Here is a 16,344-nt window from a genome sequence, read left to right on the forward strand (position 1 = left end):
TAGAACAACCAGCTTTAGAATTGGCAATGAAGACATCGAAGTGGTGGAGAGCTTCTGCCTTTTAGGCTCAACCATCAACAGTAAAGGAACAAGCAGTCAAGAAATATGCCATGGATTAGTACTCAGTAGAGCAGCCGTGAAGGCCTTGGAAAAGATACTCAGATGCCACGATGGGTCTATACCTACAAAGATCAGCATCGTGCAAGGCATGGTTTTCCTTGTAATACTCTACGAGAGCAAAAGTTGGACTATAAAGAAGCAGGATAGGAAAAGTCTTGACACCTTTGGATTTTGGTGTTGGAGAATACTCCTGAGAATACCATGGACAGGCAAGAAAACAAACAAGTGGATCATTGAACAAATCAAACCAGAGTTTTCACTTGAAGCACAAATAAGCAGGCTCAAATTATCCTACTTTGGACGCCTTATGTGAAGACCCAGCTCTCTGGAAAAGGTTCAAATGCTGGGAAAGGTAGAAGGAAAAAGAAGAGGATGACCAGGAACAAGGATGGACTCAGTTACAGTGGCAATGGGTGCACCATTGGAAGAGCTGAAGATCCAGGTTAGGGACAGATCATCATGGAGAAAATCTATATGGTTGCTAGGAGTCAAAAATGACTTGATGGCATATAATCCACCAATCAAAAATTCATTTAAATTTAAAATATTTCAAGCCATTCTGCTTCCAGGAAAGGTGAAGTAAAGCATTCAGCAATTAATGCAACTGGCTGGTCAGAAAGTTCCATGCCTATTTTGGAGTTGTAAGAGCTAGAAATACACTTTTAACAGCAGTACAGATTTTCTGAATGTGGTGGTTCCATCTTACTCTGTTTGGCAGTTTGGAAGGATCAGATGGCTGCCCCATGGTGTTTTGGCTAATATCAGCCAAGTTAAGAAAAGGTTTTGAAATGCGCATGACGCTCAGTTAGGTCTTTTTAAAAACAGACTATGGAACAGCCTGATTCGTGCATAACACTAAACTGAAATAGCTGGATTGACGTCTTGAACCAAGCTAAAACCAGCATGGCTTATAGGAATCAGGTGAAAGAGTAGGTTCTCTCCAAATGAACACAGCTCGTGGCTCTGCCACTCCTCCGCCACTGACAGAAGCAACCTGGAATATATTATTCTCAAGAAAGAGGAAGGCCATGCAAAAGTGACATTCTGTCCCAGCTTCTGGCTAGGGATTCGTGGGTATTTCCACTTTTCACTCTGCCTTAAGATCTACAAGAGACCCTTCTGTTCCTGCCCCCTCCCCCCCAGGGCATCCCTCTCCAGTGGTGCAGAAACAATACACTTACGGAAGTAGTCAATTCCCTTTCTGTCAGCCTTTTTTCTGGACAGTTATAATCTCGAACACAAATACAAAAGGAAAGCGTGTATATTTTGTTAAACCCAACTTCCAATGTGGGGTGGCTGTTTTTTAAGGGCGGGCCGTGAAGGCTTTATGCTGCAAAGAAAGCGAGGGAAGACTCGTGCTAGATGACAAAGGCCCTGATCCAGACCTCCGCTGTCCACTCCTTGCCCTGCAACCTAGTAAAGAGGGAAGGCCAGCCAGAGGAGTTCCCATCACAAAGTTTATAACTATGTTCAGTCAATGACGGGGACAGCGGGAGGTTTCCAAGCCTGTTTCTCCCATGGGGTCATCCAGCATTTTGCTTCCCTGCTACCACACCCCTGCACTGCACCTCTGAGGCCCCAGCGATGCGCCTGGCATCCTTCTGAATGCGCTTCTCTGAAGGGTCTTTATTTTTGGTGGTTGCGGGTACAGTAGCCTGGCGGGGGCGGATTCCTGCCTCTCTCTTTTCCTCGGGAGTAACTGTTGCCTCCTGCCTCCTTGTACGAAAACTTGAATGCTGCCTCCCGTGTAGTATCCCCCAAGGGCGGCTTTGGCAACTTGTTGCTGGAAGTCCGATGGGAGACAGGACCGTCTTTGCAAATGGCAGGACTGTTCCGAGATCTGCTTCGGGCTGCGCTTCCCGTGGTGCTGCTGTTGGTCGGAGGCCTGGAAGCCTGTCCCTGAAAGCTGGTCCCTCCGGGGTATCTGCAAAAGGAGCCATCAGAGAAGCCAACGGAAGACAGCCTGCCCCCATTTCTAACAAATCCCTGAAAGGGATCCCGTGTTTTCGAAGCCCTCTGTGCCAGCCCACTCACCCCATAGGAGGATGCATCTCACTGTCTTGGTGACCAGTTTTTTCGGCAGACCGAATCCACAGCTGGATTGGAAGTACAAACTACGGAGAGAGGAATTCCCTGTTAGGCGTCAGTATCCTAGAGATGGAAGGAAGGCACTTCTGTTGACACTATCCAAGGTCTGCAGGAGTATCATGTTTCTTGGTCATGATGGAGAACAGCTGGGGACAAGTGAATTCCTTTGGAACCCACATCTGGCTGAACGTTCTCTCTAGGGAAGGAGAGATTCTCCACACATTCCTAAGAAGAGAGAATTTCTCCTTGCCGATCACAGTAACTCTGCTACTCAAAACGCCCACTGGGAAGAGATCCTTCTGAAGTCTTCCCTGGGGATTTAATGGAAAAGTGGGCAGACAGGGAAGTTGCAGGCTGTCAAAGGGAGGCTGCAGACTACCAAAGACAAGATGGTACCATGGAGGCAAAGGACATTTACACACAACTCAATGGGAACCCCACAAATGTAGTAATTGGGCTGCTTAACACTGGTGTCTCTTCTGCTTTGACAGATATTTGCAAGTATATACCACACAGAAGCCCCCAGGGGTTTCTTTCACCCAAAAGAAAGTCAAACCCGGGGTTGCTATCTGAACTTCTTGCTGCTTGGGAACAATGGTGTTTCCTCTTGGCACCTGCTGTCCACGTTGCTGATAGCTTGGTGCCTTATGACCCCCACCCCCAGACAACCTGGGCGCTCTCATGTACCTTCTGGGCCTCCTTCTGGGCTGACTCTTTCATTTTGGTTATAGCACCTCGGAGGCGCGAGTTCTCTTCCTCCAGGATGCTGATGCGGATGTTGTTGGCCTGGAGCTGCTTCCCCATGTCTTCCGTGACATCTCCGGTGGCTGCAAAGAAGCAAGCAAAGCTGGAGACCGTGCCAGAGTGGAAGGAGTGGGCACTTTGGAATTGCTGTGCTAAAAGGGATGGCTGGAAGTCCCGGGCTGGCCCTTTGCATAGGATTGGCCAGGGAAAAAGAGGTTTTGCTATGGTTTGGGGCATTCTACAGTGGTGGGCTGGCCCTCAGCACAGCATTTTACAGGCTCAGATAGCCAGTACAACTGGCATCCTAACAGATGGTGCACTCTGCCCCATTCAGGGTTCACCACCAAACTTACTCAGTGGGCATGCCTCAATTCTCTCTTCTCTCTACGATAACAACCATGGACCAACCTGATGCAGCTGTTGCAAAGATTATTGTGATGATGTTGGTGAAGTGCTCTGAATACCCAAAAAGAACCACATACAAGTAGTTCTTGCTTAACATCCATTCGTTTAGTGACCATTTGAGGTTACAATGGCACTAAAAAAAAGTGATTTATGACTGGTTCCTGAACTTATGACTGTCACAGCGTCCCCACAGTCACGTGATCATGATCTGGGCGCTTGGCAACCAACTTGCACTTATGATGGTTGCAGTGTCCCAGGACTATGTGATCATTTGTGACCTTCCCAGCTGACTTCCAGCAAGCAAAATAGGGAACCACAGGATTCACTTAATGTGATTCACTTAATGCTTATGGTGATTCATTTAACGACCGCCGCAAAAAAGATCATAAAATTGGGTCCGGTTCACTTAAAAACTGCATTGCTTAGCGACCTAAATTCTCTCAATTGTGACCATTAAACGAGGACTACCTGTATAGGTTTGCCATAACATGGGCCTTTTGTCTGCCAGAATCTTGAATAATCTGTGACTGGGGTTCACCTATTGCACTAAGTCTCAACGGCCTGAGCTTGTACAATGCACTGAGCCAAAAGCAAACCATATTATGGCTTTGTTGATATCATGGGAACCACATATATGAATCAATATGAATGAATGAAGGCTTGGGATCACATATGTTTGACTTCAGTGGCTGTTCAGCAAAATTATTCAGAAGGAAGAGACTTTCTGTGCTGGAATGCATCCAACTTTAATCTCTCCTAGGCACAGCATCTTTAAAAAAATAATCTCTTGTATGCACACTGTTTTTTCTCCTTAATACTGTCACTTCTAATGAGTCACCCTTGTTCCTATTCTACAGATGAGGCACTATGTTCAGGCTGAAATGAGGCTGGAGAGTTTTGGTGCAGTGTCCTGGGCTATAACAGTGCTTATTTGATTGGGCATAGCCTATTTTGAACCCCCAGCAGATGTGTTTTGTTAACCCAGGTTAACCTCGCGGGGTGATAACTCCGCCAGCCCCCCTGATCTGAATCCAGATCGCAGCTCTTAATGGGCATTCCGCTTCAGCCTGGGGCTTACTTTCAAACTGGGTCTCGACAGGGACATGAAGATCTGGGAAGAACACCAAAAGTTTCTCCTTCTCCTTCATCTCATGGATCAGCTTTCCTAATTCAGAGATGGTCCTCTTCAGTTCAGACATGGACTGCTCCAGGCTCAGCTTTTCCTGCTTCAGTTTCTCAGTAAGCTTCTGGCGGGGGGGAGAGAGCAGGGCAGGTCAACTCGCCAGCTTCCTGAACTCTACAGCAGAGGTCCCACGGGGAGATGGAGACTCAGCCCAGCCTCAGAACTAGCCAGGCATGTCACTAATGTGTGCCTGGTGCACTAAGCTAGATAGAGCCAAAGAAGCCACGCTAAATAAATAACGTGTTACTTGAATAGAGTAATACCAGCAACAGTCACCAACACCACATTATGGCTTAACAAGGCGATAAAAGATGTTGGGAAGAAGGCTGGGCTGAAATAGTTCTCTCTTCAATCTAACTTTTTATGGGGAAGCAATTCTGTGCAGCAGAGGAGCAACCGCAGTCTGAAATGGGTCTGTGAGGATGAGGGTGAAGATTTAAAAGCTGTTTTAAAGAGGAAGTCATCTGCCGGTCATCCTCCCCGTTCCTCGAACTTTAAAGCGATCCAACTGTACAATGGCCTTTGCTGGGGAGACGGCAGGGGGCAAGAAAACTCTGATCCACCTCAGTATAATTGGCCTGCATACTCTCTGTTCCTGCCCAGATTATAGGACTGGGACCCCCTCAAGCTGCAGAGATATAGCATCAGCAGACCTGCACCCGGGTCTGCCAGTCGGGCGCTGTCTACAGCCAAGCCAACGCCTTCCAATGCTATTCCCGAACCTCTCTTAGAACTTTAGGAGGACCCACGCAATTCTGAAGCCCCTGGTCGACTGATCATGGATTGCCGCTCTTAAGAGTACAGCCCGCAGCTCTTGACTGTGTGAGCAAGAGATGGCTGCCCTGGGCCTGAGGGATACTGGACTACCCTGCCCCTCATCCCAGTCATGATGCCTGTTAGAAGGCTGAGAAAGACACTTCTGAGAGATTCCAGGGGTACCGGGTTGCTCTAAACTGTTCTGAACCCCAAAAGTGCATTTGGACTTGCAGGGCCGTTGAATATGATTCACAAGATCCCAAAGAAAACATTAAAGAATATGCTCTACAGATGAAATGAGGAGCAAATCTTCTACTGCACTTTGGCCGGGCCAAGGGCCAGGCAAGTTGCTCGGCACCCTGGGTGTGACGTAGGGGCCCCTGGCTGGCTCTCTTTCATCTGCACCAGCTTGGGCTTTCTCCTCTGTTGGAAGGACACAACCTAAATCTGGCCACGGGGCACATGGTCTGCTCTAGCTGAAGTTCCTACCCCACTGCCTTTCCCCAGACCTTCTGGGCCTCCAGCCGGCCTTGGATCTCCCACTTTTCCTCCTGGACCTCCTTCAACCGCTCCCTCATCATCTGCCGGTCATCCTCCCCGTCAGCCAGGCTGGTCTTCAGCTGCTCGCATTCTTGGTCCAGACTATCCAGCTGCTGCATTAGCGTCCGTTGCTTGGCCTGGAGGGACTGCAGGGAGAGGCGGAGGGATCGTTATGGGGCTAAAATTCAAGGAAAAGCAGCCATCCTCGGTTGGCCAGCGAATTGCTTTTTGTTTACTGTCAGCCGCCTCAAGAGCTTTCACAGAAAGTCAAGTCTCCCTTGAGTTGAGCTCAGCTCCAGGTCATTTCACGGACCCATCCCATATTTTTCTTGGCAAGAAGGCAGAGGTGGCTTTTCATTCCTTCTTCCACTTCCCAGTCTAACTTACAACCCTGAAATTTCCTGGGGGTCTCCCTTCTGAATGCTAACCATGCAAAATGTTCATGAGAAAAGGGAAGGACACAGCTGCTCCTTGGTCAACGGATGACAAGCACCCCCTCACCTCTTTGTGCTGGAGCATGCTTTCCCCCCTGGCCCTTTCCTTATTGAGCTCAACAGCGGTCCCGTTCAGCTGCTGCTCCGCTCTCTGCAGTTGGCTGGTAAGGATCTCCAGCTGCTCCTCCCGTTTCTCCACCTCGCTCTTGGCCACCATCTTGGACTTCATCTCCTGCTGCAGATCACTCCTGGCCTGTTCTGTGAAAGGCACAACAGTTCAGGAGCCTGGGGCGGAAACAACGGAGGGGCTCATTTCAGATCCCAGGCAGACCCCCGAGGCCCCTTCTTACATATGCGCAAATGTAGAGGCAACGGTGGTTCTGCCCCAAGACCGTGCCCGTTACCTCAGGCTCAAAGTTTAAGCAATGGTACACCGGACTAGAGCCTTGAGGGTACTGGTTTTTTAACAATGGATTTATCAAGGCTATCTTATGCATGCCAGTTTGGAATTGAGGCCCTTGGAGTTGAAAGGGATTTCCACCCAGGTGCATATAGGAATGCTATCTTAATGCATCTTTTTCTTTGACTGTGCTTATGCATTTGAAGAGCTTTCTGTTACTTATAAAACTGAATTATGTCCTTGTTTATTAAAGTATTAATGTAGTTAATATAAGGCAGACATAGTAACATAGCAATTAGAGTATAAAGAGGTTAAGATATACATACAGGTAGTCCTCGCTTAATGACTGCCCTGTTTAGCAACTGTTCAAAGCTACAATGGCACTGAAAAAATAACGTTACAACTGGTCCTCACACTTACGACTGTGGCAGTGGCCCTATGGTCATGTGATCAAAATTTGGGCACTTCACAACCAGTGCACATTTACAACCATTGCAGAATCCTGCGGTCATGTGATCATCATTTGTGAGCTTCACAGCCAGCTTCTGACAGGCAGAGTCAACAGAGAAGCTGGCAGTGAAATCGCAAGTCACAGTCATGTGATATCTTGCTTAACGACCCACTTAATGACTGCGGTGAAATTGAGGTTATTAGTCCAGCATAGTCATGTGATGTTTCACTATGTTGCTTAGCAATGGAGCTGTTGGCCCCAATTGTGGTCATTAAGCGAGGACTACCTGTACTATAAAATAGGAACAATGGCATCAATAACATCAAAGCAACAGGTGAAAGGGCACTGTAAAAACCAAATCGCAAATGCTTAGGAAGAAAGGTCTTGATGCCAGATGTAAAGGTTGGTTTAGGTGAGCCTCTGTGCAAAGACCAGGCCACAGGACTTCTGCACAGTTCATATCAGCAAACCAATCAACAGCGGCTCAGCCTGCTTATTTTTAAAGTCAAAAAATTGGTGTCTATACCAATTGTCCCTCCAGATGTCTTGGGCGCTCCCAGAATTCCCACTGGTTAGCTGCCTTATCAGATGATGGGAACGCCTGTCCAACACACCCAGTGAACATCACTATTCATTATATTGGACAGACTGCCACTCTCCTGCTTTGTAATATACATTAAGATCAACCCAAACCCAACAAATACACTTAAATCAAAACCTGCTTGGCACGTCAGAAGTTCTTCATGGTCTTCAATACATTTTACCTGAAGATAACAAGGACCAAACTGGGACCATCTATAGGCCAAGGAGGTGTTTACCCCCAGATTAAGTACAGCTTGCCACTCAGGTCACAGAGAGTGGGGGCAGGGAGGGACATCGTGTGTATCATGACGTCGCATGCAAAGTACATAATTTCTGTCGTTTGGGTGATGATGTAATGATGCACATGATGTCATGGTGGCTTCTACTGGGCACCTTATGGCCTCCATCTTCCCCATGTGCAACTGTCAGGCCCAGCCCAAGAACAACAGTGAAACAGTCCAGTTGAGTTCAGTTCCTTTATTTGCTTACACCTTATAGACAGAATTTTGCCAGACTCAATCTGTACTACAGCAACTAGTGGATATACCCTGGGGGATTCTAGGGAGTGGCTATCCTGAATCTCCTATGCTTCCCATACTCCTGCTCTGGACTGTGTTGTCTTTTGTCTCCTCCCCCCTCCTGGAATGCACCCCCTCCTTCCTGATAGCCTTGCTCTCTGCTGCTGTCTATCACATCACCCTCCCCTTCATAGATACATTGCATCACAGCAACGCAGGGAACAAAATTCTGATTCATTGTATAGGCTGAATGTTGAGATTCCAAGAGAACATGAAGTTTTTTGAATCTAGAAACATCATCCCAATTTAGTGTGCAGGTGTTCTTACCCAGTTCCTGGATGGTGGCTTCCTGTGCCTGAAGCTTTTCTTTCAAGTTCGAGAGATTTTTCTCCAGAGAAACAGCTCCTAAAAGAAGTCACATGATTGATTCTTTAGAAGAGCACACTGAACACCTTCTGGGGGAGATGGGCAGCATACAAATGTAATTAATTAATTAATACCAGCGAAAAGGGGAAGCCATTTTGAGAAGAGAGGAGCAATTCTGGATTGGGGACTAAAAGTGGGAAAACGCTTATACTGTCAATTGCAAAATTCTGAGCATCATCAACATCATCTTTATTATTTATACTTGTGACAATGCTTAAACATCACCTCGGTTTCTGGAGGCATGAAAACTAGATGCCAGGTGCTTGGGAATGAGCTGTGAAAGAGGCAGTTTTTGCACTCAGCTCTTGATCCTCCAGTGGACCCTGTAACTGCATTCCCAAGCAATTTCTCATCTCTCTCGAAGAAAGGACAGCTTGCTCTGTGAGAACCAGGCGAAGAGCTGACCTTCAAAAGCCTTCCCAACCTACATGCCTAAGCTTGGATCAGTATCAAAAAGCGGGGCTTAAAGAGAGGGACAGGAGAGATATTCACGTTTTTCAACGTCCTCCTTCGCCCTCTGCAGCTCAGCCACCAGTTGCTGGCCCTCTCTCTCCTTTTTTTGTAAGACCAGCTTGATCTCTTCCCTCTTGGCATCTTTTTCCTTCTGCAGACAACTGTCCAGGTTCTCCAGCTGCTTCTTCAGCTCGTCCTTTTGCTTCTCAGACTCTTCCAATTCTCCTTTCAAAGGATTAATGAGTCCCATCACCATCTGGATATGCTTGTTGATCCGGGAGAGGTCCTTGCTCTGCTCGGTGGCCCAGTAGCTGACATCTGTGGCTGTGAGAAGCTTGCTACCAAGGCTTTCCTGCACTAACCTGAGGAACTTGCCCAGGGAAGAAGGGATGTTCAGGGTGTTGCAGATGGCAATAATGGACTTTCCCACTTCCTGGAGGCTGACCTGGGTGCTTTCACATGCATCGCAGGGCACCAAAGAGCTCTCAATTGTCTGCGAGTGGACACTCCGGGCAGGCAGAAGAGCATCATAAGCTGACTTGTGATCAGAGCAGGCACTGAGGGCATGGTCCAGCAGCCTGCTGCTAGTCGAATAGGTTAAAGGGGAAGATTGAAAGCTGCGCAAAGTCAGATCTGACTCAGGAGACCCACTTTTTACACGCTCATTCTCAGCTTTTGTGGCCTGGAAGGAACATTTTAGACTAGAAGCGTTGTCTTTGGTGTACTGTTTCTAGGCACAAAAGAAAAAGGCAGCCATTAGCTTCTTAGTATAAACCATTTATTATTTTGCGTCTGGTGCATTCAACAAACAAATATAAATAATACATTCATCTTGTAGGGTTGCACAAATGCTGCAGACCATTTCGCATAAAATACATTCAGAGTGACACTGAGCGGGGGCAGGGGAAGGAACAAAGGAGAAGAAAAGTAGTCTGGGAATTGACATCATCAACAAAACAGCTTCAGAATATTTGACTAGATTACTAGAAAATCTTTTTTGCTGCTCTGTCAACACTTGAAACTGCCTTCCATTGACAAACAGCAGGCATCAGCAATCCATATCACAACTAAGTTTGCCTGTTATGCTAAGCCATAATATGATGTATTTGGTTTTGGCTTAGCCTGTTGCATAAACCCACTCATTGGGATATACCCCAATAAACTAGGATTGTACTATGGCTCAGCAAGTGTGTGAACCAGATCACAGTGGTGACCAATGCTTGTAAGCAAAGGCAACCTGTCCTTGCTCTGGATTCTGCAGTAATGAGGATTGACGGATCATGCTGTTTGGGGCTATTGCCCTGTTCAGCAGAAGGATTCTCCTCTCGGCTTTATCCCTGGGGTGTGGCCTGTGGAAATTCAGAGGAGAAACTCCAAGGGAGGAAACCCACCTCTGGCCGCACAGGAGCAGATGAACATTTGCCTACCTCATCCGCCAGCTGCTGATAAAGGGCCCCCAGCTTCAGCATACTGTTCCAGGACTTCCTTACAGCCAGCCCAACGGACATGGAAGGTCCTACCGCCCGGGATGGGGGCACAGCTTCCTTGCTGATGAGGCCCTCGGTGTATCCCGTGAAGCTCTGGAGCAGCAGCAGAAGCCTTTGTGGGACCAAAAGGAAATCTCATTTCCATCTCATGACACCCCGCTTTTCCTTCCCAAAGGAAGCCCAACACAAGTAACGGTCCGGAACAAACAATATTAAAAAAAAAAAAAGTTCATGGGAAATTCATTGTAACCAGGGGGAACAGCAGCTCAATTAATAACCCGTGTACTACTCACAAATGATAGATCAATTTATTGATTTATTTGATTTGATACTGCCTGGCTCCAAATGACTCTGGGTGGCTCACAATACACCAGGCAATATAAAAACAAAATAATAGGTAACAACAAACCAAACCAGAACAAAAGGAAAAGAAAGAACAAGACAGCAGACCCGGCAGATACCGTAAAACACCCCACCAACATCCAACATCCAGCAGAAGGGGTTCCAGCCACCCAGCTAGTAATGAATTGTAGTTCATTACTCCTGGTTCACCCTAGCTGGGTGGCTGGAACCCCTTCTGTACAGACCCCTTCCAGTACAGACAGAAGAGATCTATAAGAGCAGACCAAGTGGTGAGATCTGCTGGGTGGCTGGAACCCCTTCTGAACAGACCCCTTCCAGTACAGACAGAAGAGATCTATAAGAGCAGACCAAGTGGTGAGATCTGCCTGAAGGAACAATGTGTTGCCGGCCTTTGGAATGGCTTCTTTTCTTGTCCCACCACTCTAGGGAGTGCCACGAAGCTGCCACGCTCTCTTTCGAGGGCACGCTGCGTGCATATCCTCCACTTGGTATGCAGCCACAAGGGCTGCTTCAGCTGGAAAAGAACCCGCGTTTGTTTGGCCAGATTGCTCGTTCATTCTCTGAAGGTTCACGCGCAGGGACAGGCAGAACAAGGAGCGCTTCCTGTCTTTGAGACTGCCGCGTCCTCTGCAGGAACGACCAGCAGGCGTGGACGAGGATGGGGTTTCCACATCCTGCACAACTGGCGGTGTCCTTTTCTGCCACTCTTAGTGTGAAGACACTCTAAAATTGATCTGTAAATTAGACTTCCCAAAGTTTAAAAAAAACATGGACAAACCGAGGAAATGATGCTCTTACACACTTTGTAACATCATCCCACTCAACTTTGAACTGATTCTGTTAGCTAAAAGGAGGCAGAATTCTCTTTGATAGAACTGGGTAAGGCCACCAAGGTCCAAATTATTGTTGTTGTTGCTGTTTATTAAACCTGAATGCTGCCCAACTCTCAACGGCTCAGGGCGGCTCACCACGATCAGACAAAGAAATTACAATAAAATCAATAAAACAAAAGATAAAAGATTAAAGATTAAAGATGGCAGGCCCGATGAAGTGAGGGCTCTCCCTCTCCTTGGTCAAAGGTCTGGGTGAATAAATAAAACTGCTTCAACAGCTGGCTTTCCCAGTTCTTTATACCGCATTATTAAACAAGTCAAAATGCTACAATTTCTACAACTAGGAAGGTTCCGTCTGGAGATAAAAGAGAATGAGGCCCAATCAAGGCCAGATGTTGGGAGACCCACTGTCAGATTTTCAGTGACAAGTGCATCTAGGTCTCAAAGAGGATGCAGTTCTGACCACAATGGTGTTGCTGGGTGGAAGTTCAGATTTCCTCCCTCTGCCATTTTCCAGCTGGCATGGCTTTTCTACAGCTGGTCCTCGTCCTCTGAAGCAAAACAGCCAGGAACCAAGATAACCAAAACTTATCTGTTTTGCCCGTGAGAAAAAGGAGAGCCAGTTTGGCAAAGTGGTTAAGCTGCTGGCCTAGAAAGCAGGAGACGGAGAGTTCTAGTCCTGCCTTATGCGTGAAAGCCAGCTGGATGACTTTGGTTCAGTCCCTCTCTCTCAGCTGAACTCACCTCACAGGGTGGTGGTTGTGGGGAAAATAGGAGGAGGAAGGAGTATTAGGTAAATTCGCCACCTTGAGTTATATATATATATAAAAGTTGGGAAGGAGGAGGAGGAGGAAGCACAGTTTCAAATGACAGCACAACAGACTTGACCACAGTCACCCCAATGGTTGTTCTGCTTCGATGCCAAAGCCTCCTCATCATCAACAGTTCATGGTAAGAGTGAGATTCAATACACTCTGAATCAACACATTTTCCACTTTTGCTATGCCAGTTCTCAGTTGGCAGTCTCTGGGGTGAGCCTGAGGTCATCTCTAAAGCAGAACACCTTAACAACAAAGACAAAACAAAGTCTGAAGCAGCTACAGGTTACCAAACAATGACGGTGCCGTTGGTGCTGAGCTGTGTTAGCAGAGGGGCAAGTAATACGGCTATACAGTGCTTCAGAAATATTTGCGGAAAAGTGCCTCTGAGCATACGTGGGCATAAACATCATGGCTGTCTGCAGCCCTTTAAAGCAGCCACATCCTTTCCGACAGAAAGCAGGAGATGCTCCTTGATCATTAAAATCTTAGGGAATGACAATGGGGGTGGCAATGCAACTACTCTCGTAGCATGCCCCCACACACCCCACCCAATCCACCAAGATCTCACTGTCAAGAATGTCAGAGAACCTGACAGAAGGAGAACCAGCAGGAAAAATGTCAGTTATCCACAGAGGTGTCCCAGATTGAATGGACTCATCCAGAAATAAATGGGCAGCTACTGTAGAGTTAATACAATATAAGATATGATCAAATCAGCATCCCCCCACAGCCCTCTAGCTGTCATCCTCAAAGGTAGCCAAGATTTCCAAAGAACCCTCAAAGATCTCTCCAAATGAATCCCATGCACACTTACCCAGAAGCAAGTCACCAGCTGGGGCTTAGCCCCAGAAAAGAGTGCATAAGGTTGCAGGAAGAGATATAGCCTTACCTGTCAATCACTAGTTCCAGAAGAACCACATGGGAGTGCTGTGTAAATTCAGGGTCATTCTCGACAAAGTCATAATATTCCATCAAAGCCACCAAGTCCAGGTCACAGGACATTTTATCTGGAAATTTCCAGGAAGGAAAGCGCACTGCTCCAGCATGGGAGAAAACGCTGATGACAGTCCCTTGGAGATCAGTGATGTCCTTCCGCAAACTTTCCATGCAGTTTCTGTTAATCAGCAAACTCACCATGTTGCCACCCTGATGTCATTTGACCAATAAGTAAAGTTCTTGAGTCTTCAGACAGATGTTCCTGGAGGGAAGCAACTCATATAAGAACTGACATGAAACTGGCCAGCTAAAGCACAGGAAAAGCAACCGGGGAGGGAGTGTTCATAAAGTGGAAGCTGAGGGAAGAATAAAGCATCTATATAAATTTAATAAATAATAATAATTAGAGGAGAGTCTATGGTCTTCCAGATGTTACTGAACTACAGTTCCTAGTGCTCCAGTCAACCTCACCAACTTTGAGGAAAGCTGGAAGTGGGGTGGCATATAAATTTAATAAACTACTGTTGTTGTTGATGTTGCTGTTTTAGAAACTGGAGGGCCACAGCTGGTCTAGCAAGAAGACACAGGTTTATTTTACTTTATGTTGTTGCCAACCCATCCCAAAAGTGCACAATGACCTGAAATCACATCCTGTGAGGGTAGGAAGGCCAGGTGTGGTGCAGGGCTGGCCCAACACAACTGGCATAAGAGGCAGCCATCTCAGGTGGCAGAAGTTCAAGGAACAGCTATCCCCCTCCAGGTGCTTCCCTGAGTTGGACAAGCTGTATATTCCAGACAGCCTCCAACTGCCTTCAAGTGGGGTGGAAGACCCTCTCCAGTCGCCCGTGCTGGAGTAAAATGGGACTGCCCCTTCAGGCAATGAAAGCACAGCTGGTGAGAGAAGGGGGAGCCTCTTGTTCTGTTTCAGGCTGCAAAATGTCTTGGGGTGACTCTGGAGTGCTGAGATGCAAGGCTTACAGTGGCCTGGCATTCTGCAGAGAGATCTCACGATGCTGCTAAGCTCAGCTCCAAGCATTCAACCCGATGGGGCATGCTGGCTTCGGGTGCAACGACCTGTCATTTAGCAACACCCCACACGTACCTTAGATTGTCAGGTGCATGCATGAAAGACGCCTTGCAAATGCTTAAGTGCTACAGGAGAGAAGCACGGGGAGCATCCTTCTTCCCTCCAAGTAGGTGGAATTAACACCTGTCCCTCCCTAAGTTTTGATCCTTAAAACTCCCAAAAACGCATGCCAGGGTTGGGCACCATCTGGCTGAGCTGCCCATGCCCCTCTGAACCGGGCACCCCCCACCCTTTTTGAGTTTCCTTAGAAAGCCCCTGATGGTGCTCAGCAGCACGTGCTGCCAGGAAAGATGCCAGTGGGCGCCTGCTGCAATAAAGTCTGGTGCCCTCCTCACCGCCTGGATCTCAACTCCCATAATCCCCAGCTAGCATGGGGGTTGTAATGTAATTCATCACCTTAGGAAAGTACCAGGCTGGGCTAGGCTGCTCTAGGCATTCCTAAATTAAGGAAATACATCGGAAAAGGAGGATAAATAGCCAAGCTCCGGTGCCCTCCTGAAATCCTGATTTTTATTCGCCAGCCAGCATAAGTTATCCTAAATATGTTTTATTATCGCCCCTAACTGTTGTCTGTCGGGAGAAAGAAAGCAAAGAGAAGGCGCTCTGCCCATGCCCTGAGGCACTCTCCCCAGTGCCGCACAAAAAGCCTCCCCTGACATACCAGCCGAGATTTATGGGCTCTCTGCCTCCCAGAGGCTCCCCCTAACTAGAGAGTGGGGAGGGGGCCACGGTGGGAAAGACCCACCTGCCGACTACTAGCCGCCCGCGGCTCTCGCCAGGCGCCGCGTAGGCCTCCGCTGCCATAGCAACCCCCGCAAGCCTTCCCGGCGCACGCGCGGGCCGAGGCCCCGCCCCTTTAGAACGGCGCCTAAGCTCCTCCCCCCGCCCGTCTGCTGGTGGGGAATCCCGAGTGACGTGGCGGCCTTGGAGCGCCGCGCGCCGGCGGGTTCTGCAAAGCAGGGAGGAAGCCGTTTTACACGCCTTGGGGCTACCGGGAAAGGACCCGGAGCTTCCCCTCGCCTGGGAAGTTGAGAAGGGCGAGGACGGGTCGGCACCCGGAGAAAAGTGCAGGGATGCGCCAGCTCGGCTGGAGGGGACGTTCCTGCTTGCCGAGATAAGGAGGCGCCCGTTCCAGGAAGCCCCAGCAGCCCCTCTGAACTGGAGAGCGACTTTCCCCCAGCTCTGGGGGCAGCCCCGAACTAGCCTTGGCGGGCCCCCAGGGCTAAGCAGGGACAGCGAGGGAAAAAAACATCCCGGAAGAAAACGGGCTCCAATCTTTTCCTTTGGTTGCCTGGCCGACCTCTCTGAGGTCCAGAGGCTGGGCGCCGAGGCGTCTGAAAGGGGTGCTCCTGGCGCTGCGTTGGATTGCGCCTCTTGTCCTGGCCGAAAGGGGGGAGCGGGAGGACCGCTGAGGAAGGCTGCTGCGCCCAGAGACCTGCGAAAGCCTTGGGGACCCCAGGCGGCTTCCTTTCCGAATTGACGATGTGCCATCAGGTCGTTTTCGACTCCTATGGGTAGACCTTCTCCAGGAGGATCTGTCCCCAACCTGCTCCTTCAGCTCTTCCAACGGTGCCCCCATCGCCACTGCAACTGAGTCCCTTCACCTGGCTGCTGGTCATCCTCTTCTCTTCCCTTCCACCTTTCCCAACATTAGAACCTTCTGAACAGACACACGTAAGACACGTGGGGTTTATCAGGACTAGAGCTTTCGCCATCA

General features: G+C 48.5%; 1 protein-coding gene across 4 annotated transcripts; it reads right to left on the reverse strand.

Annotated features, from left to right (window-relative positions):
• Positions 1 to 1,039: 1,039 nt before the first annotated feature.
• CCDC157 (coiled-coil domain containing 157) lies at positions 1,040 to 15,708 on the reverse strand. Of its 4 annotated transcripts, none has more exons than XM_088143170.1 (11): positions 15,289 to 15,708; positions 13,494 to 13,802; positions 10,528 to 10,699; positions 9,140 to 9,830; positions 8,549 to 8,626; positions 6,338 to 6,528; positions 5,806 to 5,982; positions 4,436 to 4,604; positions 2,896 to 3,035; positions 2,155 to 2,234; positions 1,040 to 2,044 (listed from the first exon to the last, which is right to left on the reverse strand). In XM_088143170.1, exons 2-11 carry the CDS (start codon positions 13,739 to 13,741, stop codon positions 1,747 to 1,749), a joined length of 2,244 nt encoding a protein of 747 aa, XP_087999296.1. In that variant the 5' UTR covers positions 13,742 to 13,802; positions 15,289 to 15,708; the 3' UTR covers positions 1,040 to 1,746. The 4 variants fall into 4 exon arrangements, 3 of the variants coding, with proteins under 3 accessions (XP_087999296.1, XP_087999297.1, XP_007437748.1); XM_088143171.1 differs by lacking the exon at positions 15,289 to 15,708 and adding an exon at positions 14,643 to 15,278; XM_007437686.4 differs by having other exon boundaries at positions 1,041 to 2,044; positions 15,373 to 15,708.
• Between the last annotated feature and the right edge of the window lie 636 nt (positions 15,709 to 16,344).

The sequence above is a fragment of the Python bivittatus genome, unplaced genomic scaffold, assembly GCF_059951505.1.
Source record: "Python bivittatus isolate LINGU-HERP-01145 unplaced genomic scaffold, Pbiv_v1 ctg000280_np1212, whole genome shotgun sequence".
NCBI lineage: Eukaryota > Metazoa > Chordata > Lepidosauria > Squamata > Pythonidae > Python > Python bivittatus.